This window comes from Durio zibethinus, chromosome 21 (genome assembly GCF_047325235.1).
Source record: "Durio zibethinus cultivar Kanyao isolate XHJ-2024 chromosome 21, ASM4732523v1, whole genome shotgun sequence".
Taxonomy (NCBI): domain Eukaryota; kingdom Viridiplantae; phylum Streptophyta; class Magnoliopsida; order Malvales; family Malvaceae; genus Durio; species Durio zibethinus.
The window spans coordinates 14,128,537-14,153,409 of record NC_143182.1 but is presented as its reverse complement, the minus strand read 5'-3'; the positions used below and the strand labels follow the sequence as shown (position 1 = coordinate 14,153,409).

At 31.7% G+C, this 24,873-nt stretch overlaps 2 protein-coding genes and 1 pseudogene across 2 annotated transcripts; 1 reads left to right on the top strand and 2 right to left on the bottom strand.

Moving 5' to 3' along the window:
* The first annotated feature begins 3,881 nt into the window (after positions 1-3,881).
* LOC111305689 (uncharacterized) lies at positions 3,882-7,933 on the top strand. The gene is made up of 6 exons (XM_022903418.2): positions 3,882-4,111; positions 5,060-5,441; positions 5,827-6,023; positions 6,319-6,463; positions 6,809-6,962; positions 7,464-7,933. Exons 1-6 carry the CDS (start codon positions 4,053-4,055, stop codon positions 7,487-7,489), a joined length of 963 nt encoding a protein of 320 aa, XP_022759153.1. The 5' UTR covers positions 3,882-4,052; the 3' UTR covers positions 7,490-7,933.
* A 459-nt stretch (positions 7,934-8,392) lies between these two features.
* On the bottom strand, positions 8,393-9,496 carry LOC149512928 (putative methyltransferase At1g29790; annotated as a pseudogene).
* Positions 9,497-10,381: 885 nt separating this feature from the next.
* On the bottom strand, positions 10,382-13,247 carry LOC111306265 (small acidic-like protein). Its single transcript, XM_022904168.2, has 7 exons — positions 13,084-13,247; positions 12,883-13,004; positions 12,750-12,802; positions 12,423-12,486; positions 12,296-12,338; positions 12,146-12,193; positions 10,382-10,930 (listed from the first exon to the last, which is right to left on the bottom strand). Exons 1-7 carry the CDS (start codon positions 13,162-13,164, stop codon positions 10,676-10,678), a joined length of 666 nt encoding a protein of 221 aa, XP_022759903.1. The 5' UTR covers positions 13,165-13,247; the 3' UTR covers positions 10,382-10,675.
* Between the last annotated feature and the right edge of the window lie 11,626 nt (positions 13,248-24,873).

Below are 24,873 nucleotides of genomic sequence, written 5' to 3'. Positions count from 1 at the left end.
ATACAAGTTGAATAACAACACCAAATGCTAGCGGCAACCCCTTGCCCAATCACAATGTTAATGCTCTGAGTGAGGACAAAGGGCATCATGTAAAGAAGAGGGTGGAAAAAATTAAAACTCCTTTTAGTTAGCCATTTAATGCCTTGTATAAGGTCGATATGATACATCTGGTGGATTCACATACTTACCTTGGAAGATGTGTGCCAAATCAAATATACAAGTACCATAATGGGGTTTATGGCCATTCCATTGACTTAGGTGAACAGTTCTACCATGAGGTACAAAAGTTTATAGATTCGTACCAAATTGAATTTTTTTAAAAAAGAGCAGACCGAGTTGAGCATTGATGAAGCTTTCACAAAAAAATAAAAGGGATCAAGAATAAAAAATATAAGTCTACTCATGCCCACTAGGCTATGAGCTAAACAATTGTATTATTATCTAAATAACTGTTATCTTCGAAACCAATCCAATGTAATTATAACTCCCAATCATTTATGCCCAAAGGCATTAGGATAATCTTTTATATATGGGCCATTTATTTATTATTATTTTAATAAAATAATATGAAGATATATTTTCATTCATTTCTTCCATTGCTCTCATTTTTCGCTTTCATTAAGCCAATACATCTCGTTAATATTTTTCATTTTATTCAAATTCAGGTCTTCAAATAAATATGAAGATAATCATGATAACAATTTAGGATTCAATTTTGAAAGTAGCATTCATGTTGACTTGATTGATGAGTTAATCTATTGGGATTATGAAATAAAAGAAAACAAATCCAGTAAAAAATTTTGCTCATTGAAAGATGAAAGTGATACCATATGTGATCTTTGTAATAGTTTGGTCACTAGCCTGCTTTTAGTTAATAAATGTTCTTCATTGAAAGTATTCATATTTGAAAGAAAAATTATCATCTTTTTTTTACTTTTCATAGAATAAGTAAAATTATCTTTTACTACCTCATTTAAGCCTATTAAATTTTTTTTTAAAGAAACTCTAACTAAAAATCACCTCTACACTGAGGAGGAAATTTAAAAAACATGCCCATTAAAAAAGAAGGGAAAAGTGAATGTCCTTTGTGATTTCAAGAGTAAAGTTTGAAAAACATGTCCATAAAAAATGAAAAATGAAGGCCTTTAATGATTTTAGGAGCAAAGCCCTTTTGTGCTTTGATCTTTTTTGAAAAAAGTGCAAATTAAAAAAAATTAAAAAAATGAAAAATAAAAAAAAGGAATGAAATAAAAGGAAGAAGAAGAAAAAAAAAGAAAAAGAAAAAAATTAATGGGGTAAAATGTCAAAGTGGTCCATATAAAAAGAAATGATCATTGGTTTGATTACCATTTAAATACATTTTGAACCATTTTATCTATTTCTTTTATAACTCCTCACCCTAACCTACATTACGACCCTTAAATATCTATTTTAATCAAATATGAATATTCAAATTGGAGAATTATAAATTGAATTAAGGCATATATTGTAATTGGATTATTTGAGATTTTGAATGAGATGTTACTAATGGATCAAAGAGAAAAAGAGATAAGGAGGAAAAATGAGAAAAAGATGTGTAAGGGAAAAAAAGAAAGAAAGGGAAAAAAAGAAGAAAAAAATGAGAAAGGAATAAAAATAAAAAAAAGAAAAAGAAAAGCTCAAATCGAAAACCTAAAAAGGCAATTTGAGTAAAAATAAGGTTTATCTAAGTTGAAAACTTGAAAAGTTGGCTTAGATGAGAATAATACAATAACATGAAAGCTAGCATATTTTGAGGAGCTCATATTTTAAGTGCATCAAGTAGTTAAGTTTTTGAAATGAATTTAAGATGTGTTATCATGATTATCTGATTATTCATTTTGGGTTCTGTTGTCCTAATAATCCATCTTTGTAATTTTTCCCTTTTAATTGTTTAGAGCCAAAATTGTTCTATCATTCTTTTTAAATAATAGGTACTTCATTTCATTCCTTGTTCATTCTAAAGCCTATGTCTCATTCTCAGTCCATTCCTATTCTTTTCCTTTAAATACCTTGCAATTGAAGAAATGTGTGATTGCATTTTACTTCTTGAAATTGAAATAGTAATTGGTAAATGAATAATAGCATGAAAGATTACTATACTATCTTGGAAAAGTTGAAAGTGATAAAGGCAAAGATGAAATGTTCAAGGATTGATAAGGACACTAAATTTGGAAATGGAAAAGAAAGATTTCTTTAAAAGAAAGATATGAGTGAACATTGAATGAGAGTGATGATTGAGAACTGAGTTGGTTTTGCTTTATTGCTAGAAGCTTGAAGAGTTCGAAATCCAAAAGAGAAGAGTCTTGAAAACCTATGTACCACAATTAAAAGAACACTAATTGACATTTGCATCACATGCATTGCATGTAGGAATGTCTAATGCAAGAATTAAGGAAATATGAATAATACAAGATCTAGTGTGGATAAGGTAAGTATGAAGACTTTCTAGTGAAAGAACTTTTAATTCTCATTGAAAAGAAACTTCTAAGGTGAGATTCTAATTCTTAAAAAAAAGATATTTCAAGAACTAGCCATGATTGAGGAAAATTTTCTAAATATTTAAAGTTGTGTTCCTTTATTGATGAAGAGCCCTTTATGTTTAAAGTTGTGTGCATCTATTGATGAGGAGCCTTATTTTTAAAGTTGTGCGCCTCTATTTTTAAAAAACTTGTTATAAATAAAAAAAACAAAAAAAAGAGTGAATAATTTGGACCTAGACGTAATAGATTATTTATGTCTTCACACAATTTCTGTTGCACAGAAAATGTACAAAGAGGGGTAATTGTAGACATTTTATTTGATTAGGACTCAAACCAATTGAGCCTAAATCAATTGGGCCCAATCTGATCAAGCCAAATTCAATCTAAGCCTAATTTTCTATATTTTTTTTTATTTTTTTATTTTATGGTTAGATTTTTATGCTTTATTATCTTTATCATTATTTGATCCATTTGTACATATTTTATGTTGATTATTCATTTATTTGTTAATTATTTTATTATTAAATTTTTCTTTACCTTATTTTTATTTATTTGTTATTTTTATAAATTTATCTTTAATTTTTATATTATTTGATTAGGTATTTTCATAAAAAAAAAAGAGATAATAGATGGCCGAAAGCCAATGAGGGGGTATGATTGGTGATGAAATTGAAATTGAATTATTATTCTTAGGTGATAATTTATTGAAATTGAATATAAAGTCGTGAAGATAGGACTCAATACCAATCCGGTGGTGAGATAAGCTTTTCTTGAAGAATTTGATCATTATCAAAATACTAATCAAGCTAAGACATTAACTTATAAAATGACTTGCTTGATAGTCTTTTTCTCAACTTTCGTAACATCAAAAGACCAAATGTTTACTTAGAATTTTATAAGATTTTATTTTATTTTTATAAAGTCAAAATAAGAAAATTAACTTGTTTTTATTAATTTTAAAATTTATGATTTTTTTAATAATACTTTTTTATTATACTAATTAATAAAAATTCTAATAAAACTCTCTTTTTAATTTTCACAATCTCACTTTCCGGTAATAAATTTTCAAAAAGTAGTATATCTTTTTAGAAATAGATTTCCAAAAAATCATATATTTTTTCAAAATTTTTTGAAAATCTATTTTTGAAAATTTATAAAACTTACCAAAAATGAATATACAAAAATTTATAAAAAATAATTTTATAAAATATATAATTAACTTAAAAAAAATTTTAAAAAACAAATTGAGGTGTAAAGAGGAGAAACGGGTTGCATTTGGCTCACCTCTTTTTTATTTGTAATGTTTTCCAATTAAAATTAAAAAAAAAAAATCCTCTATTGTAGTCATATTTACAAATAGGGAACCAAAGCACGTTGTGTATGAATCAGCCGCCAAAAGTCACCTAATTTTCGGGTCAAACAACCTCCAAAGTCACGAATACAAATTCATTTTCTGTTTTGCTGTTTTCATGAAGGAAAAAACATGGATTATTAAAAATATTAATTTGAAAGATTTAGTTTTTTCTCCAAATTGTTTTCGATTGATTTAGAATGGAAGCTTCGAGTTCTCGAATGCAGACGTTTGGTCAGACGGAGATTAATTGGGACAAGTACGTATCACCAATCTTTAAATTTTGTTCAAGTAATTTTAAAGTTTATTTCTTTTATCTGATTGGATTTTAGTCTGTTTTTAATCTTTAATCGTTTAATTTATTATTTCTGTAATGAATTGTTTGAGCTATTTTCATTTTCTCCAAATTTAACCGTTAAGTTCATTACTAAGATTTGAGATTCTTGTTCTAATGAAAAGAATTACTCCTTCCTAAAGAAAAATTTTAATTGTTGTTGATCTTTAAGTCAAGGTTTGGGGTTTCGATTGGTTGATTTCACTCTTTTTTTTTTATTAAGCTTAGGTTTTGTGCATTATGTTGAGTTTTAGTTTATTTATTTTGGCGTGCAAATGCTTAATGGGTTAAATCAAGATTTAATTTTTTTATTGAACCGTTCAAATGATTATATCATTTCCTATAAGATAGTTTTTGGATTGTTTTTACTTTAAAAAATTCGTTACGGATATTAATGTTGTTTAAGAAATTAGTGATGTGGATAGGATTTTAGATGAACAAAGGTGAAAAGAGAAGAAAGAAATAAAGTCTTGGGATGCTTGTACAAATCATAGGTTTTTGTAATGGATGAATGCTGCCTTTGTAATTGTGAATGGATCATGAGGACATGTCTTGAGGCTTTATTCTTGTTGTCTGCTTAATGAACTTTGCCCTTTTCTTGCAGTAAATTGCACTGTATTTCATCTAAATTTGATCACTTTATTAGCTGATGGAACCTCATTCGGTTAATGATGAAGAATTTTGAATATGATAAAAATTAAGCAGTTGAAGTCTTAAGGGCAATCCTTCTTAGATGTGTTTTTGAGTTGCTTCTTGATATCTTGATTGTTATTTTAGGGTCATCAAAGAGTCTGAGAATAGTTTCCCTTTTCTGCTGTGAATTCTTTTTGTTTGTAAACTTTTCATGCTTATTAGTTTCTCCTGTTGATGCAGACTCGACAAAACCAAATTTTACATTGTAGGAGCTGGAATCTTTACTGGAGTAACGGTAGCATTGTACCCAGTCTCTGTTGTAAAAACTAGGCTTCAGGTTGCTTCAAAGGACACTGTTGAGAGAAGTGCATTTTCTGTTGTCAGAGGCATATTGAAAACAGATGGAATCCCTGGTCTTTATCGAGGGTTTGGAACAGTCATCACTGGTGCGATTCCAGCCAGGGTTATATTTCTTACTGCTCTGGAAACTACAAAAGTGGCTGCTTTCAGAACGGTTGAACCATTAAAATTTTCTGAACCTACACAAGCAGCTATAGCAAATGGAATTGCTGGAATGGCAGCATCACTATTTTCTCAAGCTGTTTTTGTTCCAATTGATGTGGTCAGTAATTCAGATTCTTACATGACAATTTTACTCTCTTCTAGCTTAATTTAGCGTTTTCTTTTATTATATAAGCAAAATTGCTTGCCCTCATACATGCTGCAGCCTTCTCTTTCTTAGTTCAATGAAATTATTCTCTGTTTCCCCAAAAAGAAAAAAAATAATTTCATGGTTACATGTATAATGTATAAATGCATAACCTTTTTAATTGAGATCCTGCTAGAAGTTTCTCATAGTAGATGTCTCAAGATAGTCTTTGAAATGCTCTAATGCAGAGTAAATTTCACTCCTCCAATTAAAGATGCTGTCCTTTTTTCTCTTTTTTCTCTAATTAAAAATGGAAAAGAGATGCTGCATAAATTTTTTTCTCATGAATTGTGCGCAGATTAGTCAAAAGTTGATGGTACAAGGATACTCCGGCCATGCAAAGTACAATGGGGGTCTGGATGTTGCTCGTAAGGTTTTGAAGTCTGATGGAATCCGAGGGTTATACAGAGGATTTGGTCTGTCAGTCATGACTTACTCTCCATCCAGTGCTGTATGGTGGGCTAGTTATGGTTCAAGCCAACGTGTTATTTGGAGGTTTGATGTGATTGTTTTTGTTTTTATCTTCTCTCCTTTGTTTTGGGGTGGTTAATTTTCTTCATTGAAAAAGGGTTGAATGCACTTTTAAATCTGGTAACCTTAGGACTTAGTGCAAAAGTATTGCCTTTAGATCAAACAAGTTGCTAAAGACACTTATTCTTAGATCAAACGGGGGCTTCTAAAGGGGATGGTTTTTTATCCATTATGATTTTGGGTGTGACAGAATTTCTGGCATTTGATACATTCTTCTTGACTTAGCTCTGCGTTACTATGTGTACTATCAATTTTTTAGGTTCTTAGGCCATGGCACAGACCTTAAGGAAGCTGCTCCTAACCCATGGACAATAGTGTCAGTGCAAGCTGCTGGAGGAGTCATTGCTGGTGCTACTGCTTCCTGCATAACAACTCCATTGGATACTATTAAGACTCGCTTACAGGTATTCTTAGGACCTTATTGACATTAAGTTTTCTATGTATTTTCCTTCCTCTCCTTGTTGACTGCTACATGTGTCCTTTTTGCTTTGCATTGTAGGTTAGATCATTCCATTCTCGAAATCAGAATTACACTTTCTTTTGATAATTTATGTGGTATTTCCTATCACAACAATTTTCTGTCTGATTATTTGAAGGTTGAAGGACCTTGTCTTCTCAAATAAGAACTAGAGCAAATACCCATTTTTTTCATGTTCAAGATTTATATGGTGGTTGCTTGGTCAAAATTCTGTATAATTTTTTGGTGTTGTTAATTTTATTTTTGTTAATTCGTTGTTTCTGCATTCTAGGTAATGGGGCATGAGAAGCGACCCTCTACAAGACAAGTTGTGAAAAACTTAATCGCGGATGATGGTTGGAAAGGTTTGTATAGAGGGTTGGGTCCGAGATTCTTCAGTATGTCAGCATGGGGAACCTCAATGATATTGGCATATGAATACCTGAGTATGGATCCTTTATTCTCTTTTACTTTTTATACCTTCTTTTAATGTTAAACACAGTGATGTAATGTGTAAAGGATAATGACCTTTAACTTCTGGACTTTGATAACTGAACCTGTTAAATGCAAATTATATTCTGTGTTCTTTAGAGTTTATGCTTTGTTGGTATTATTATATTTAGAATAATCATTGGTTCTTTGTACCATAAGCTCATTTACTGCCATCTAAATGACTTAGTTATAGATCTACATTCTGGATATCAATGCTGATAGCTGCTATGAGTCATTTTGGTTTCATTTGTGTATATATTGTTTCTCTTCATTTAGTCATGCTTATATAGTTCCCTCCAAGTGTGCTTTTTTATTTTGTAGTCCCCTGCTCCTCTTCTGTGGATGTGTGCTTCAATTTGCACTTCTAAGGCTGCCATTGTCTTTAATTCGTGTCGTCTGCTTTCCTTCCAGTTATAAGCTGGACTTAGTCTGAAAACTTTTTGTTTCTCTTTCAGAGCGCTTATGTGTGAAAGATGACTAAAAGTGACTAACAACTGTGAAGAATTTTGCTTCTTGTCACATGAAGAGCAGAGATTTAGGCTGACTGGGAGTCGCTACATTTGTAAAGACTGCTTTGCCAGACAGTCTCAAAGATTATTTTCTTTAATTCTCGACATCATGGCCTGCGATTGTGTAGCAAATTTTGGTTATCTTCTTATAGAAACCAACTTAACGATGTCTTTAAAGAGATTAGTCATTGATTTTTTAACAGACACAATAAGATTCTTTGATGCTTGATTTTTCATTTTAGGATAAAATAACTACCGACAATTAGAAACTGAAGCAAGTAGTTCAGTGTATCTCTCTCAAAGGGCAATATAAGTTGTACCTTTACGCAGATTTTTAATTGATTTTTGTTTTTGGATATTTAAATGTATGTTCTGCTTTCTATTTTTTAAAATAATGGAAATAAGTTGTTTTGACATTTGCAAGCTAGTAATAGGCAAATGATTCAAATATATGATTTTCAGTCATCCAATAGTTGCTCAAGATGACAAGTGGTTTGCAAGCAACCGTATGGAAAAATACGTGAATAATACTGCCTGCTTATTCTTGGAATGAAACTATGGGTTTAATGATGGGATTTCTTTCTGTTTTAATATTTGAGGCTGTCAGAATTGAACCTGATAGTAGAACTAAGAGGTTGGTACTTTAATAACAGACCACACGATTGTAGACGTTTTTCATTGCATGAAAGCAGCTAATAATGCATAGAATGTCTTACTTCCAGCAGCTTACTTACGTTTTAGAAATCCAAATTTACAAGATCTTAGGCCGCAACTTATTCTTCCACTCTTGATCTTGTTTCTTTCATACCCTGTCATGATAGAATGAACTGAACAGCTGATTTTTCTGGTTTTATTCTTTTATTGTTTTATAAACAAAAGTAAAATAATTTGCAGATCAATAGAAAATGCTAAAATTCTATCTTTGAACTCAGTTTATGGGTGTAGCAAGGCCTCCAGTCTCCACTCTTCTATTTACACAACTTGCAACTGGTGAATTCAGATTCTAAGTGGTTTTTCCATTACAACGGAAAAGTAAAACTCATCCTCCTGCTTATCAGTCTTTGGGACAATCGTCCATAGCAGCTTTTTATAATCTAGCCTGGAAAAATCATCCAAATAGATCTGCAAGTCATCCCTTTTACTAAAGAAACGATCTACCCAAAGAAGTCCTTTAGGTCGAAGAACAGGGTCCCAATCAAAAAGCACAAACTGGAGAAGTTCTATTCCAATCCATCCATCCAGGAATAAAGTAGAATGTATAATATCAAGTGTGTTATCAAAGAATGGCAATCTCGAGCCATTTGATAGGTTGAGGGGTAACAGACATCTGAGTGCAATCACCTCATTAAAAGGAGCCCCTAAGTTTAATGTAGCTGATGCAATTGTCACATTTCTTTCCCTCATTAGTGCAGCAAATGTGCAGGTTGCGGGGCTAAAACAAGTCCAATCCTGATCTCCCCTGACTTCAATCTCAGAACTTCATCTACGGTGAATTCGGCTGAAGTAGATTCATTTATTTGGATTTCCCACCCTCTTTTTGAAAGATCGAAACAGTTTGAACATTTGAAGAAGCCTCTTTTGCCCATTGTTTCATTAGAAACAAGACAGGAGTAACCTTTGCACTTGTAATAAAGTCCATAAGATATTGTTATCACTAGGTTGAGACCAAAGGGATGAGTTTATAGACAGTGGCTTGCTGTAATATGGAGGTGTTTTTGAGAAGCATCTTCTTCTTGGCAATCCTCATAAGCTTCTGAGCAACGTCCCAATCATCAGACCACGTCCTATAGATCTTATAACTCATGAAGCGATCTACATTTGAGGCCATACTGGCACAAAGGAGTCCTACAGATGGATTAATTGCTTCCACCCCAAGGAAGTTTTTCTTCCCAATCAGCCTATTTGGTTTCTTTGCAGTTTAGTTATAAAGCTCACCTGAATTAAAATGATGACTGGATCCTTCTTCGATTTCACTTTCGTCAGGGTCGCTGAAGTCTGCATCCACAGTGGTGATTTCATTCGTACCAATAGGACTGCAGCCATAGAAACCTGACAAGGCTACCACAAACTTGTCTAAAGGCATGGCAATATGTAGAAGTTGATCAGAAAATTCAGTTAGTGTTTTTGATTCTGAACTTGCACCATGAAGCTGCTCCAAAAGAATTCCAACTTGGCTTTGCAAGCCAGAGATTTGTTCCCGAAGTGAATGAGGTAAGACAAATTGGCCTTTGGAGATACCGACAGTGAAGCTGGTTCTTCTGAAGATTAGCTGGGGATACATGATGTTGGAACTAGTTCAGCAAATTAATCTTTCAATTCAACAGATTACAGAAAAACTGTTAATCAAATTTTTTTTTGAATATTATTATTCTTTATATATTTATACTACAGGAGATCAAATTCTAAAAATAAAATTTCGTATCAACTATGAACCCTTCGATGTAACTTACATTGAACTTAAAATAATTGATCAAATCCTTATACAAAACCTATCTTTTAATTTAATCAAAGATTTCTCTGCCTTTATTAAACCCCATTTTCATAAAACTGTAAAAAATAGCCACTATTTTTTCTATATACACTTTACTATCACTAATCTTGGCTGTTACTAGAGAGAAATTAGATTTTCCTGTTCTTTACTTTTTGTTTTGCTCTTCCCAAGGTGTTTGACTTGCAAAATACTACTTCCACCCTGTAAATGTGGACATCTTGGGAACTTTGGATCTTTGATAATCTCAAAGTGGTAAACATTGTTTTCGTTAATGGCTTGATCTGATTAAGAGGTGTTTAATTGCGGTTGAAGCAATGACCTGTTTGGCTGGCACTGATCAGTACATTTGGAAGCACTTTCAATGCCCCAGAAATAAAAATAAACTACTTGGTCAATTTAAACAACCAGACTTTGTTATGAAAGAATATATATAAGATGTGAAGCATAACACATGGTGCTGTAGACTGCTCGTATACAGTGATGGCTAATCTGAACATGTTTGGACAAAGTTTAAGAAAAATGTTAAAGACTCTAATTGCAGATCATGAATTCCCAGATTCCTTCTCTCTCAAAACTTCATCAAAAGACGACCAATGAAGTGAAAAGAAGCATGTGCATCTCTGATTATCTAAGACCCATCTAAAACACATAGCTATTGATGTGCATCTCAATTACAAACTTGGTCTTCTTCATCGTCTTCACCATCCTCCTCAGCATCTTCATTTTTATCGTTTTCTTTATCATCACTGTTGTCATTAATGTCATCAGTCCCATAGTCATAGCAATCATCATGATTGTCACCATCTTTTCTACCTAGCTTGGCATATTCCTCAAGTGATGTAGACGGAAAAATTTCACCTACCCTACCATTTTCCTTGTTGGCTTTGATATTTGATGAACCTTTAGATTTACCTCCGTTCATCTGTTACAATAAAAAGGGTCAACATTGCAGCATTTTGCAGAAAAAAGAAGTAGAAAATAACAAAACCTAGGAGAATGAATCTAAATGAGGTAATTATTCTACCAAAGAGAAGTTATGTGTCTTAGTAGCTACCAAATACCATGTTGGAGATCTACCAAGAACAACTTCAAATACATATGTCCTACTAAGCTAAGAGCACTTCACACAACTAAGAAAAGAACAGAAGTTTAAATTATGGGTGTGAAATATGTAATTCACCAACAAGAAGAGCAGCTTTTAGCATTTAAAACTAGCCAATAGGAGGTCACTGGAAGTATGTTTAGCACATTCAAAAGCATGCTGAATTCCACATGCGAAGAGTCTTCCAAGCCCCAGTATTTTTCTTCATGATTATGTTGATGATAGAACGAACACAAAATCAACCTCGATTCACATAATAATTTTAAGTAACTTACACAAAATTAAATACGTACCTACTACCTTTCTACTCAAGCAGAACCTGGAGACAGCATCCTCAGAAGTGTATGAATGAAGTTTGCACCCTATGCCTTGTTAAACTAACAGAGACTGAATTGTTTTTCTAGCTTAGGTATATCTTTGCTATGAAGTAGATAACAGCCAGTAGCAGGTTACGCTACATCTAATTTAAGAATTAGCCAATCTCAATCATTAGAAATTTAAGCAAATTTTATATCAAACAAAAACGGAACAACATTCAAGTTATTGAATGCCATATCTCTAAGCATTTATTTAATCTTTCCTTCTAGTGTTATATCAAGAAGAAATTGTTGAATCTGGAAGTGTATACCACACTGAGCTCGATTCAATGATATAGTTTAAAAACCATACTCAGAAGAACTGATCAACAATCATGCCTCCAAGGTAGACAATTTGATCTCCATCAAGAAACCCTTAGTTAAACCATTCACAACCATAGCTTACGATAAGGAGAATATTTATATTTCATAATGAAAAGGTAAATCCCTTCTATGCTTTCGCTATATTAGAAATTTGGATCCCAAACACATTTGATCACACATCAACAAAATTATAATTAGTTGGATAGAACTCCTGACTATTAACATAACCATGAACCATCCCATGAATTGCTATCATCAAACAGCTTATTCTTTCCTACGCAAACTCAGTTTTTCATAGCAAATACAAATAAACTACATAATTTAACACAAGAGAGAATCATTCTCAGACACTTACAGCACGTAATAGTGTCCTCCTATCCCTCTCTCGAGCATTCTTTATTGCCTGAAACAGCATTCATCAAAATTATACAAACCATCAGCACAAAACTAACACCTGATATTTGCATTAACTCATCAAAAACAAAAGATATCGCTGCAAACCAACCTCCTCAAGCATCTTTTGCTCTTCTTCAACCTCCATAGAGTCCCTATACAAATAACACAGTAAAAGAAAATTAATGCGTGGTCTTTTGCTCAAATATGTATATTGGAAATGAGAAATCAAAACAAACCTTCCAACTATCTGATCAACATGACATCGACACTTAGCGCATACTTTTTGCTCCTTAGCACATCCTATAACAAAAATACATCCCAATCTATTAACTAAACAAAAAAAAAAAAAAAAGAAATCACCGTTACTGCCCTCCCTCTCCCCACCCCCCCAAAAAAAAAAAAAATTAAAACATTCCCTACTAAAAAGAACAACCTCTGACATACAATTAGCTCAGTGTAACTAGCCAATGTTCCAAGGGAAAGTTTTCTGTTCTGTTTTTTTTTCCCCGAGAAAACACTTTCTATATAAAACAAACAGAGAACTAATAACAGAAGAAACTAACCGGAACAAAGATTATGATAAGCTTGACGCACATTACGTTTCGAGCAAAGCTGACTGCCAAAAAAAGGGACAAAAAATTTAAAAAATTCACATCAAATTAAAAAGATAACCATCCTTTTCCTAGAAAAGATTACCATTTTGCAGGTTCCGTTAAGGGTTTATATTTGCCGTAACGACGTTTCCAATCGATTTGTTCTTTACATCGAGGACAAACTCCAGTTATTTCAGAGTAAGGCTTTAGCTTTCCTCCAACTTCCTATTAAAAAAATTGAAAATAAAAAATAGATTTCTTTTCTATACACATATAAAAAAAAACAGAAGAAGAATTTGTTTACCGTCTCATTGATTTTACGGCCGGCGTTTGGCTTCCAGGCATAGCGGTTTTGGTGCTTCGGTGGCCCTCGCTGACTGCTCATATTTTGATTGCTGGCCGCCGACTGAGATAGGACAGTCTTGCTTATGTTTGGAATTAACCTAGACACTAGTTTTCTTTTAATGAATTAATAGAATTTGTTTTCTTTTTAATTTATAAAGAACTTTCATCCCTTTTTTTTTATTGGTTAAAAATAACCAAATTTGGTAAGAAAATTTAACTAAAGCACTAAACATCTAAATATGTTTCTTCATGTACCAAAAATAATTATGTTGTTTTTTTATAAAAAAAAAAAAAACTTGTGAATTTTTATTATTTAGATAATAATATTTTTAAAATTTAAACTTTAAAAATATTATTATTTTGTTTTTATCTTCAAATAAAACCTTTTGGTATTAGTTATGGAAGTAGAAAGTACACGAATGAAAATAATAAAGTTAAATTTTTAAAATCATTATATTAAATAATTCATTCTTCAATGTATTCGAATCATAAAATTAATTATTAATTGTTGTTTTAAAATTAAATCGAATTGTAAATATATTTGATTTTATTTATATATATTTATTTGTTAAATTTAATAAACGATCATAAATAATATTTTAAGATTTATTAATTAAATTTACAAATTTATTTATATTTATTTTATTTACGATGAAAATAATATAAATAAAATCAGTTTATATTTGATTATACTCGTATATTAGATTTAACGAACAAACAATATTTGAAAGTTTATTAATTAAATAAATAGGTTATGAATATAATAAATTTTGTTTATATTCAATTCATTTATATTTTTAAATAATAATATTTTAACTACCTATAAAAACAAAAAACAAATCCTTAGAGCACTTGTCTCTAGCAACTTTAGAGGAAAATGCATATAAGTACGCTGCATAGTTTAAACTTTTTAAGAAAAATTTTGGGAAAGGTTTCATCGGAAAGCATGGAAGAACTTTTCAAATCTTCATAACTCAAAGAGTCTATTTTGTTTGATTTTTGATTAGTTACATATGGCATAAGTTTTGTAAATGACAATTTTACTGGCAGCTATGATTTGTGAGTAATCATATAATCAAATAATGGGATTGTCCTAATCCAAATGCCATTTGACATAAAAAAATCAAACAATTTTATAAAGTTTCTTTTGCAAAAAGAATATGACTGTTAAGGAAATGGAAGAGATGAGAATGCCAAATGCCAAAGGTTAGCACCGAGGGTGTTTGTTAGCTCTCGCTTTTTCTTGTTTCCCAAATGAAATATGGGACATGGGGCGGGGGGATTAATTGTAAGAATTCCATTGAAATTTGAATTCTTTATCAGGCCACTGCCATCGGGGCACAAAGGGGGCCATGTCCCAAAATTTGTGTACCTCTGAAAAACAAAGGGAGGGTCAGGATCACACTGGGCTGGCTTCAGGAATCAGGTCTATATTGCATTCTCCATTTTTCTACAAGGTTTGTGCAATTAATCATAATGCAATATCCATTTCCATATAATAAAAAAAATCCAATATTCATTGTTTCTCTCATATTATCTACTGCATAGACAATCAGAATAAGAAACAAAATAGCAGATAACTTTTAGCATCTATTCAGTGGCAAAAGAAAAAAATATATTTTTTTGAAATGTTTTAATGAACAAAATTTGTTGTTGGGAGGGCGTAATAAGGTATAATTAAGGCATAAGTATAAAAAATAAAAAAACTCCTTAACTAAAGTTAAATAATTATACATATCTTCTATCATTTTATTATAATTAATTAAATTTTTTAATATATACTTTTATTTAATTGAATCATTATTAGATGAAAATTGATTAACCATTGAGACTCATTCTTGTCTAATAATTTGGTGACAATAGATATTTAAGGGTTTAATTATATGAAAATAAATGTTTAAAAGCTTAATTAAATAAAAATAAATTTCATTGTGGTATTAGTAAAATTAATTACATATAAAAATATTATTTATTTTAAAGTTGATTTATCGATTATAACTTTTCTTTTTATATTGTTATAGTCAAGATTTTTATTTGAAATATCTACTTCATTTGTGTTTAAGTTATTAAAAAAGAAATGGAAAGACTATAAGTATAGTTTCAAGAAGAAGTATTTCAATTGAAATAGTACTGTAGACGCTACAATCGAAAAGCTACCTCATGGTGTGATTAGGTAGCAATATGAATAATTGGTTAGATTTTGGTTCTTAAAAAAAATAGAGGTGTTAATTTATAACTTTTAGTATTATTTTTAATAATAAAGATATTTTTTATTTTCAGCTGGTAATATTTATATTTCTACTAAATGCACTTGTTTTTTATGACAAGAAAAAAGAAAAGATTGGATTGCTAACAAAAAGCAACAAAAATATAATCACATGAGTGGATCAAAAAGCTTTTCAAGAAAGTAAAAAGACAAAGCAAGTTAAGCATTAAATAAGAAACTTAAAGTTTATGTTTGTTTAGAACTTTTTATGTCATTAAAGGGCAAAAATATAAATTTACAGTTATTTTTCTGTTTTAACAATTTATATAGCTTCAATATATTATATTAAACTCAACCAAATAATTGAACTTCAATTTCACGGTTGATATGTGTGAAAAAAATTATATATATGTTTAAGACTTTTTTTACTGTTAAAAGGCAAAAATGTGAGTTTGCAGTTATTGTTCTATTTTATTAGTTTAGATAGTTTTACTACATGATATTAAATTTATTTGAATGATTGAACTTGATTTTCACAATTGATATGTTTGAAAAGTTACTGTTTATGTCTATTTAGTACTTTTTGTGACGTTAAAAGGTAAAAATATAAATTAGTAGTTATTACTATGTTTTAAGAGTTTGGATAACTAAATTATGTGATATTAAACTTGTCTGAATGATTGATATTCTTTTCCAGAGTTGATATGTGTGAAAAATTACTGTTTATGTTTGTTTAGGACATTTTATGTTGTTAAAGGGTAAAAATATAATTTTATAGTTATATTTCTGTTTTAACAGTTTAGATAGCTTAAATACATGATCTTAAACTTATCTGAATGATTGAACATGATTTCCACGATTTATATGTGTGAAGTTGCTATATATGTCTATTTAAGAGTTTTTGTGCCATTAAAAGGCCAAAATGAAAATTTACAGTTATTATTCTATTTTAATAGTTTGGATAGCTAAATATATGTTATTAAACTTGTCTGAATAATTGAACTTAGTTTCTATAATTAATATGTGTGAAAAGTTACCATTTATGTCTATTTAGGACTTTTTGTGTTGTTAAAAGATAAAAATACAAATTTACAGTTATTATTCTGTTTTAATAATTTAGATAGCTTAAATACATGATATTAAACTTATCTAAATGTTTGAACTTGATTACCATGTTTGATATGCATGAATAAGTTACGGTTTATGTCTGTTTAAGATTTTTTGTGACATCAAAAGGCGAAAATGTAAATTTACAGTTATTGTTCTGTTTTAATAGTTTAGATTGCTCCATTACATGATATTAAAGTTGTCCGAATGTTTGAACTTAATTGCCATACTTGATATGTATAAATAAGTTATAGTTGATATGTGTTTAATAATAATATGTGTTTTTACATAGAAGATTGAGTTAGGTGAAAAAATTGGATGTGTGAAACTTTTTCAATTAACCTACATAAAAAAATATAGATCTTATTTGAATGTTGAAATACAAGAAATTGTGATAATTTTTTGGATTCATTTTATATATAAAATAAATATTTACTATTTCAAATATATTATAAATTGATTTTTAAACTTGCTAACTTAATTTAATTAATTTACAAGAGAAAACAAAAGAGAAAATGACTGTTGAGATTAAAGTAGCATCGATTGTTTTATCTACATGCAAGAACTAAAAAATCATATTTTCACAAAAGTTGTTAAAAAAGAAAGACATGAATGAGTTTGAGGTCTTGAATTGGATCCAACACTATCTAACTACTATGGACGTTGCTCTCAACAATTTGCATTCTCAACAAGTCAATCTTTACGAGATATCTTCATATTAAAAGAAGAGCTGCAAATTATGCAATAATGCATCGAGTAAATAAAAGTAGAAAGAGAAGAGAAGCATACTAGAAATGAAGAAAAGCATGCTAAAATGGATCAAGAGTGTGTAAGATTTAAGCAGTTCCATGATCAATTTGAAATCTTATGAATTTTATGCACTAACAATTTCCAAGAACCAATCAAGTGATCCACCAACTCATGTGTTATATTTAGTAAATATTTATATTTTTTAATATAAAAATAGTTTATTATTAAATGTAAAAAATTCTTTTACTTTATTTAGTAGATTCTTAAACATGTTAATGATCATCGTGAAAAAAATCTTTCACCAAATAAAAGTGCGCCAAGTCTAAGAGGTCATCAATTTCATATATTTTAATTTTTTTATTAATGTATTGAAACAATGTAAATGTTATTGTATTAAATTTTATGTTACATGTATACTAAAACAAATACGTATTTAGATATTTAAATATTTATAATATTCAATTTATAAATTTAAATTTATTTTTATGAATTTAAAAAAAATTATTTATTTTTTGTTTAATTATAATAATAAATATTGAAAAGAAAAAGTAAATTTCATAATTAGAATCTGTTGACACTTGGACTTCTTCTTTCCTGCTGAGAGAGTTCCAGGAAGCAAGGTAGCCAATTTCTGGAAGTTTGCTAATGAGAGAGAAGCAGCCAGGAAAGCTAAAGCACCTGAACTTGTTGACTTCGTCAGATTGCTTATTGGAGTAAGACTATTTCTAGTCTACATTTTAAACGAAAAGTTAGTGGTTTCAATTAAGAAAAAATCAAATTGAACCAGTTCTCCCAGGTTATATAGACTTGGAATTTGGATACATAGAAATAAGATTTATACTTAATTCAAGCAAATAACTTGCATGTTGCTTCTTATACCATTCTCTCATACTACTAGGTCGATTTCTAATGAGAAATCCTTTGCATTCCTTCTTATGTTTGTCCAAAGAGTTTAATCCGATGGCAAAATAATTGTAAATCCAAATTAGTTGTCTGATCTGGTGTGGAAATAGCTATGGTTAGAGGAGCAGTTGACATGGACTGATCAAATGATAAACCAAATAATTCTCTTATGTCCAATGTCATTTTCTTTTACACGTTGTTGACTCTAAATGCTTACAATCATTGGTGCTTCTTAATGCTAGGCTTTGTCATTTGATAGCTTCCACCATTTTAAAAATTAAAGCCAACAGTTATTGATTTCTTTTTGTTTTTTTTGGGGATAATTAAAATTTATTTTTTATCCAAAGGGGCTGCTACATCAAAACTATCTAGCCAATTAAGCTAATACATAAAAAAAATCATAATAAAAAGTTGAATTGTTTAAGCCTCATGTAATACAAACATTTCTGTTTATATATCCATTTCGACATGCTTCAATTCCATTAATCTCAACATGATAATTTTCTTAATATGAGTAAAAACTTGCATGGGATATTCCTGCAAGTGTCCATATATCCTATTATTTCTCTCCTTTCACAATGATAAACACTCCAAGAAATCCTTAATACAATGGAAATTAAGGATTTTTCCTTTAGTTTTACAACTGCTCCTCCTCCCAGCTTGGCACTTCTGACAGAGCCGTAAAACCTCCTATCATATGCCTTTGGAGAACTCAAATTTAAAGAACATAATTAACATCTTGTGATTCCTTCCTTGAGTGGCATAGCACACAATCAACATTAAACTTCAATGCCCCAATAATACAATCTATCTTTAGAAGGTAACCTATCAAGGATGGCCATCCAGGAAATCACTGCATTCTTAGGAATGAGGTTAAGTAAACCATAGCAACCTATCCCAATTAACTTTTAGGAGTATAGACCTGATCTCGTTCCAGACCTTAGCCACAGAGTGCGGAAACTTTCAAACGTATATCCCACCCCGCTGTCGTGTAAACTGAATTGCAATTTGCCTTAGCTTGAGCAGTTACTTCTAACTCAACTAGTGTTTTAAGCTTCAGACACCACCAAAAAGTCCTTCCTTCGATAATATATGCCTCAATTCATGTTGTCATGCTCCGAGATTGAGACATAATATAGTCATTGTCATAACGTCTAGATCCGGAGATCTATCGCTAGACATTGACTTTAGGGAGTCGCCACCAATCTTTTTTTGTCTAGGTGCGATTGGTCACCTATGGAATCTGTCCTTGCAGGGAACACCTAAGTTTAAGGGTCCCTAAAAGAATAAGTTCAGGTCTACTAACCAGAACAGGGTTCGGGAGTTCGGTTACGTGTGAGGAAGGTTATAGCACCCTCACAACGCCCATCAAAAGATGGTACCAGCTTAAATTTGTGTTATCCAATGAGCCTTAAAATTTTACCAAGTAATTAATTATTAGAAATTATTCTCAATTGACTCTAATACTTTTAGTAGAAAATTGAGAAAATTCCCTCACCTCAAGAGTATGCAAGAAAAACTATTGTCTTACTTGCAGAGGATCCGTCGTCGGATTAGTTAAAGAAAAATCAAAATCAAAATCAAAATAGAAAGGAAGGAAAGAATGATTGTTCTTGTGTAGGAAAAATTGATACTTTCAACTTTTCTCCAAAAATACTTTTTTGGAAATTTATTTTTAAGGAAAATTGATACTTCCAACTTTTCCTCAAAAATATTTTTTTTGAAACTTTGATTTTCAAGGAAAATTGATACTTTCAACTTTTCCTCAAAAATCTTTTTTTTTTGAAAATTTATTTTTAAGGAAAATTGCTACTTTCAACTCTTCCCTAAAAATATTTTTCGAAAAATTTATTTTTAAGAAAAATTGATACTTTCAACTTTTCCCCAAAAATATTTTTTTTTGAAAACTTTGATTTCGAGGAAAATTAATACTTTCAACTTTTCCTCAAAAAAAAACCTTTTTTTTTGAAATTTTATTATTTTTTAAGAAAACTGAACTATATACAAAATAACCAATGCCAATTGCTAAGTAACAATCACCAAATTTACACTCAATTAAACCATAGTCTAGTCAGTTGAGTTCCCACTACAAAGTTTGCATTGGGCAGGGATCTAATTTAACATAGCTAATTTATAACAAAATGGTACCTTGAGTCCACGAAGCTTTCAACATCCCATAGAAAAGAACCAAAAGTCACAGTCTTCAAAACAAGTCTCTTCAAACCAGCAAAGCTAATTTTAATAAACTCATGCTTGGAAGAATCAACAGCGCCCTGCGGAGTTATAACAATCTCAAGTCTTTCAAATAGGGCCTCTGTGTGCTTCTCAATAATGCTAACAGCTTCTTTTGATCTAATTGTAACATATCTTTGAAGTGTCTCACCATCAAAAGACATCACATAAGTCCGTAACCTAGAGGGGTTTATCCCATGACCAAAACCTCCAGGACTGATACCACCAGACCAAGATGAGACTTCAGGGTTTGATGAAACAGCTTGATAGGAGTCCCCTAGAGCAGCAGGTCTCATGTCCTTCCCCACTTTCATCTAAGCAAACAAGATCCACTCAATCATTGCTAAACACTACCATTGAAATCTTGGCACTGGTATTGTATTGTACTAACAAGTAAAAAAAAAACCACAAGCTGATTCCCGTAATTTCAGATTCCTGAGATGTGTCAGCCCCGCTGAAAAGTCTCCATCCCATACATTCGATAGGAGAAGAACGAGAAGAAAAAAAAATAGATTTAAGAACCAAGAAGGCAATTCTAACGAAAAGAAAAAGCAACGCTATCCCAAAAACCAACGTCACCAGCAATAGTATCCGGCTTGATAACTGTCCATGCAACGCTACGGCCCCTTTTCATGGAAGACCTATTTGCTAATTTCTGTCACAAACTGCTCATTACCTGATTTTTCATATTTAAACGGGCTCCCGGCTTTGTGCGTAGCAGTTATAAACAGCTGGTTGCTGAACGCATCTAAGTAGCCAGTGATCATGATCCGAGCATTATTTCTAGTTTGCACAACTTTAAAACCAGGCCATTAGCCATATTTACTGAATGTGCAATCCCTAAAAAAAATATTGGCACCTCGATTTTGGTTTTTCCAAAAGCAACATCAAATCATTCTCATATCAGCCAGAATTTTGCTTCCCACACTGACTTCTACTATGTCTCTTGGAACTAGCTCAGGTGCAGGAAGTATTGAAAAACAACCATTACGCAGCACAGTTGCAATATCAGCTTGGTAGGCACATAGCTCCTCAAGAGCCTTTTCAGTATTTGTTTCCGTAATCGCTCCTGAGAATCAATGAGACCTATTGTCGAGTCTACCCCAAAGAAATCCAGAACCAAATCCAACTTGCGTAGAGTCTGCTCCAAGGAAATCCAGAACCTCCGGAACAGATCTAGCGTAAGCGTTCTCCATTGAGGATAGATGAAAATAAGCTTTGCTGTTTTCTGTTGGTTGATTTCCTTTTTCTGTTTCGAAACTTTGATGATGCTGTGAATAATATATTCTTCCAAATAAATAAATGAATACTTACAGGTTGTACAGGTGATCTTTCACCTCCTCCTTCAAAGCAAAGCCTTCCTTCATGGACTGTCGTCGTGGCTCTTGAGTCTGAAACTGAGACAGCTGCGATTGGGCCTCAGCTTGCGCCTGTGCCAGCTTTTACTGCTCAACTAACCTGCTTATGTGCTCAAGCAATTGAGCAGCCTTCCGCTTGCCCTTGTTTGTACCATTTTGTGCCAAGTCAACCAAAAGACCCGTTGCTCCTAGATCTTGGGCCTTTGCTGAATGTCGTTGGTCTCTAGCATAAAGATGAACCAAAACTGCAGCTGCATTCTTTCTGTTCCTGCTGCCCAGTCTTCTTTTTGATTTTTTCTTTTTTTTTTTATACCAGTAGCCTCACGTTCCCTTGCCTGCTACCAAGTTTTTCTCTCCCTGCATCCTCTTATTTATTTATATTATCGAGTAAGATTTTTGGTTTGCTGATCAGCCTCGTTCACATTCGCTGCAGGTTACGGTGGATCCTGATGCGCCCAGCCCAAGTGACCCAAACCTGAGGGAATACTTGCCATGGTGAGTTGCATGTCACTCTGTCTTTCTCTCTCCGGCTCCTTCATCTCCATTCCTTTGCATGCTGTGTGTGTCTCTATCTGTTGCATACTCAAACGGGTACGCGAAAAGAAGCAGACAGTGAGGCGAACAACCTAGCAAGCATTCCAAATGCTGAGTTTTGGTACTTGCGGTTGTTTGCTTTGTTTCCTCATCTTTCTCCCTAGGCGTTAGACACACTGAATGAAGTTCGAATGCTCCCAAATGCTGGACTTCCAGTTGAACCAAAGGCATTGGGTGCTTGTGGAACCAAAGGCAGGGTCAAGAAAGGGAAGGTTTCCCACATAGGGGAAGCCTCGAAGGCTTGGTGTCGATGGGGGCTTCCCCTTTTGTTTGGCTTCTGTTTTTTTCCTCCCCCTTCAGCTTGTATATTCATTGTTGATATATAGACCCATGCTGATAGAGTTTCAATTCAATTCCAATTAGTCATCCAAGGCTAAAGATTAGCCACTAATCATGCTTTCTGATCATCATCCAACTTAATCTCAATCTTTCTTTTTAAAAAAAGTAAAAAATAAAAAAAATAAACAGATAATAAAAAAATGATAAATATGAAATAAAAAAATCTAAAATAAAAATGAATAAAAATCCCTGCAACTGAGCTTGGATTAGTCTCAATTGACAAAGAATGCCAGACAAAATGGGGTGTCTACAGCTGCTTCTCTTTGCACATTTTTTGTGAAACAGAAATTGTGTAAAGACGTAGACACTAATTCAAGACTCAACTAGATTTTTTTTTTGCCCATTTTTTTTTCTTTAAAAAAAAATCTTGATCAAAGCTCCTATAAACAGAGGTTCAATGATTTTGAAAAACATAAACAAAGCTCCTCTAAATATAGGCAACTTTTGTTATTTTCTTGTTTTTTTTTTATTTTTTTTTATTTTTTTTTACTTTTTTTCTTTTTTTTTTTTAAATTTGATCAAAGCTCCTCTAAGCGAAGGCTTAATGACTTTGAGAAACATAAACAAAGCTCCTCTAAATAGAGGCAACTTTTTTTGTTTTTTTTTTTTTACTTTTTTTCTTTTTTTGCCTTTTTTTTTTTTAAAAAAAAATGATCAAAGCTCCTCTAAGCAAAGGCTCAATGACTTTGAGAAACATAAACAAAGCTCCTCTAAATAGAGGTATTTTTTTTTATTTTTTATTTTTTTGTTTTTTGTTTTTTTATTTTTTTGTTTTTTTATTTATTTTTATTTTTTTTCAAAGTTCCTCTAAACAGAGGCTCAACGACTTTGGAAAGTAAATTGCTCCTCTAAATAGAGGCACCACGACTTTGAAAAGTAAATTGCTCCTCTAAACAGAGGCACCACGACTTTGGAAATTAAATTGCTCCTCTAAACAGAGGCAACAGAACTTTTGGAAAGTAAATTGCTCATCTAAACAGAGGCACCACGACTTTGAGAAAGTAAATTGCTCCTCTAAACAGAGGCAACGGAACTTTTGGAAAGTAAATTGCTCCTCTAAACAGAGGCAACGGAACTTTGGAAAATAAATTGCTCCTTGACAATCATGTCCAAAGGAGTTAAAAGTTGTGTTTGAAGGAATTTCAGGAGATTATGCCCAAAGGTCTTATAAATCAACCCTGATACCAAAAGACATCCTATTTCAAGGATTAAGAACTTACCTGACAAGCTTTTTCTTTTTCAATTCTGCAAAATATCTTCATATCTGTCTTCTCTATGTGGGATGTTAGAACACCCCTGCTTCTTGAATTTGTACACTATACTTTCCTGAAAGTAATGTATGCTATGCAAATGCATGATGCTATGCAAATGTTGGCTAATTAATTCCTGTTCAATGTATGGTACTCAAATTTCTCAAGCTCTTTTCTTAGGCATCAAGCCCTTTGATTCTTCAGAGATCCAATTACACTACTCTTCTAAGATCGAACCAGTGTAGCTCTCAATTGTCTTTTCCACTCACATTCTTCCTTATTCAATTTCTCAATACTTTGGAATAAGCTTCATCAATCGATCATCACTTGACCATCATTCAATGAATTTCTCAACACTAACAAATTTCAAAACAAGTTTCATCCACCATCACTGAGTCATTACTCATAGGTGTCTCAACATTAACCGTTCCAAAACAAATTTTGTCCACTGATTGTTCTCATCATTCAATCATAACTTGCAAGTCATATTGATCAATTCATCCTTGTACTCATCACTTGGTTATATCACTTTTCAAGATTTGCCCCATTATATTCTCCATTTGGTCACATCATATATCCTTCCAAATTATCTCTTTTAGGTTCTTACCATTTCTTCATTTTGTCACCACCATCATCTTAGATTTCTTTTCAAATGAATGCAAGACTCTTTTAAGCACATATTCACTCATTCATTATCATTTAAATTCTTGACAAATACAATGCAATCAAGCATTTTCTCAATTCATTCTAGGGGTGAAACAATAAGAGAACACAAGGTGAATTATGGTAAAGATAAACAATAAAGGTCTACTTTAGTACAAAACAAATGGGAAAGGAAATAAATTGGATACATGTCATTGGGATGGATGGTATATCCAAATGATGAATATTCAGACAATTCTCAACATTAATCTAGCATTCTTTTTCAAAAACTCATTCCATTTACTGTTGAAGTCATCTTGAACTTGGTGATCTTTGCCCCAGTCTTTGAGGGATCTTCAGATGTCTTT

Coding starts and splice junctions, on each gene's coding strand:
- LOC111306265 (XM_022904168.2), bottom strand. CDS start 13,164: ATGAGCAGTCAGCGAGGGCCACCGAAGCACCAAAACCGCTATGCCTGG. Junction 12,803..12,882: donor TTAACGGAACCTGCAAAATG/GTAATCTTTTCT, acceptor TTTTTTTGGCAG/TCAGCTTTGCTCGAAACGTA. Junction 12,487..12,749: donor TTATCATAATCTTTGTTCCG/GTTAGTTTCTTC, acceptor TTTTTGTTATAG/GATGTGCTAAGGAGCAAAAA.
- LOC111305689 (XM_022903418.2), top strand. CDS start 4,053: ATGGAAGCTTCGAGTTCTCGAATGCAGACGTTTGGTCAGACGGAGATT. Junction 4,112..5,059: donor ACGGAGATTAATTGGGACAA/GTACGTATCACC, acceptor CTGTTGATGCAG/ACTCGACAAAACCAAATTTT. Junction 5,442..5,826: donor TTTTTGTTCCAATTGATGTG/GTCAGTAATTCA, acceptor AATTGTGCGCAG/ATTAGTCAAAAGTTGATGGT.